The 2,297-nt window shown below is 40.5% G+C and overlaps 1 protein-coding gene across 3 annotated transcripts in view; it reads left to right on the top strand.

The window, feature by feature from the left end:
- Positions 1–202: 202 nt before the first annotated feature.
- KAT6B (lysine acetyltransferase 6B) overlaps positions 203–2,297 on the top strand; it is a 184,822-nt gene continuing 182,727 nt past the window's right edge. For all 3 annotated transcript variants that reach the window (XM_003783531.3, XM_003783529.3, XM_003783530.2), the window contains exon 1: positions 203–1,085. In XM_003783531.3, coding sequence (XP_003783579.1) covers positions 462–1,085 — 624 coding nt within the window. In that variant the 5' untranslated portion in view covers positions 203–461. The remainder of the gene's footprint in view (positions 1,086–2,297) is intronic.

The following is a 2,297-nucleotide window of genomic DNA, read 5'->3' as shown; positions in this document are numbered from 1 at the left end:
AGTCCCAGCTACTTGGGAGGCTGAGGATCACTTATGCCTACAAGTTCAAGGTTGCTGTGAGCTATGATGCCGGGGTACTCTACTCAGGGTGGCAAAGTGAGAGTCTTTAAAAAAAAAAAAAACACCAAAAACCCCCAAGTATTTTAATTTATTTCTGTAAGTTCCAGTATTAAAATCCTTTTCCCTCCTCTTTGTCCTTTAAGGTCTTGATTTCCCAGTTAAAGATGTTCTTCGTCCGAATGCAGTCTTTCCTGTTGGTAAAATAAGACAACTATCAACATTGCCCATTTGTCTTCTTTTGAATCTCTTAAGGAAGGATGTTTGTAAGATGTTGCTTAATATGGTCTGGAATACTCTGTCCATTTGTTGAATTGTAAATGACTTTCCAATGTGCAAATTCTGTTAAATACAAAGAGAACCTCTATGGGTAACTTTTGTGTTGAAGAAGTCATTTGTCAACCATGGTAAAACTTGCAAACCCACTTTATACAGAGTGGATTCTTGAAGCTATACAGAAAATAAAAAAACAAAAGCAAAGGCCCTCTGAAGAGAGAATCTGCCATGCGGTCAGTACTTCCCATGGGTTGGATAAGAAGACAGTCTCCGAGCAGCTGGAACTCAGTGTTCAGGATGGCTCAGTTCTCAAAGTCACCAACAAAGGCCTTGCCTCCTATAAGGACCCAGACAACCCTGGGCGCTTTTCATCAGTTAAACCAGGCACTTTTCCTAAGTCAACCAAGGGGTCTAAAGGATCATGTAATGATCTCCACAATGTGGATTGGAATAAACTCTTGAAGAGAGCAATTGAAGGACTTGAGGAGCCAAATGGCTCCTCCTTGAAGAACATAGAGAAGTATCTCAGAAATCAAAATGATCTCACTAGCACCACCAACAACCCAGCCTTTCAGCAGCGGCTGCGACTGGGGGCCAAACGTGCCGTGAACAATGGGAGGTTACTGAAAGATGGGCCGCAGTACAGGGTCAATTATGGAAGCTTAGATGGCAAAGGGGTGGCGCCCCAGTATCCCAGTGCTTTCCCATCTTCGCTCCCACCTGTCAGCCTTCTACCCCATGAGAAAGACCAGGTAAGTGAAGGAGGAATGTTAATACTTTTTTTTTTTTTTTAATACTTTCTAGATACTAATTACTGATTTGACTTTTACAGTTTCAGTTAAGTTTTATGTGGACAAAAGTTCTGAGTAAAGATTGATAAATGTTTTACCTTAGAGCAGGCTTTTATATTTTAAGATGTATATATTATTTTATAGTAGAAATTGTTTTATATTGTTTTACAACATATTGAAGTCTTCTTCGTTGGCTGGCTAAGAATATAAAGGGATAAGCATGGAATTTATTTTTTAAATTCAAATTGCTAATCAGTTGGTGCTTGAAGAGACCAGGATAGATAATCCTTCTTTGAGTCAGGGGCATATATATTTCAAAAATCTTAGAAAGGCCGTTGTATGTTTTTCCTTTTATTACTATTTTCACAGAGGAATCTAAAGACTTATTTTAATCCTGATAATCTATGCATTTGTGAAATTATTTTAACATGTGACCTAAATCCCTCGTGTTTCAATTTCAAGTCATTTATTGTTGTCCAGTGCTCAGTAGGTGTAGGTGAATGTCTCACATAGTATCTTACTTATATACTCTTTGATTTCTCTGGGCCTTATGTTATTCTGTTGTATTTATAAATATGTGGCAGAATTTTCTTCACATTGCTGCTATGATTTTAAGTCTTTGGTTGAGTAGGATTTTTCTTTGCTTCGTTTGAAAGCTACTGAAATTACTTTCCAAACTAAAATCAAAGTAGAACACTAGTGGCCGGGCACAGTGGCTCACACCTGTAATCCTAGCACTCTGGGAGGCTGAGGTAGGTGGATTGCTTGAGCACATGAGTTCGAGACCAGCCTGAGCCAGAGGGACACCCTGTCTCTACTGAAAATAGAAAAACTGGGGCAAGAGGATTGCTGTGAGCTATGATGCTACAGTACTCTATCTAGGGCGGCAGCTTGAGAGTGTCTCAAAAAAAAAAAAAAAAGAAAAGAAAAAGTAGAGCATACCCTCAATGAATCCCCAACAATTAAAAAAAAAGGTAAGCTCGGCGCCTGTGGCTCAAGTGGCTAAGGCACCAGCCACATACACCTGAGCTGGCGGGTTCAAATCCAGCCTGGCCCGCCAAACAACAATGAGGGCTGCAACCAAAAAATAGCCAGGCCTTGTGGCAGGAGACCTGCTTGAGCCCAGGAGTTGGAGTTGCTGTGAGCTGTGATGCTACAGCACTCTGCCCAGGG

This window comes from Otolemur garnettii, unplaced genomic scaffold, assembly GCF_000181295.1.
Source record: "Otolemur garnettii isolate 467f Iridium unplaced genomic scaffold, OtoGar3 scaffold00008, whole genome shotgun sequence".
Classification (NCBI taxonomy): Eukaryota; Metazoa; Chordata; class Mammalia; order Primates; family Galagidae; genus Otolemur; species Otolemur garnettii.
The sequence above is the reverse complement of the archived record's forward strand: the minus strand, read 5'-3'. Positions and strand labels throughout refer to the sequence as shown.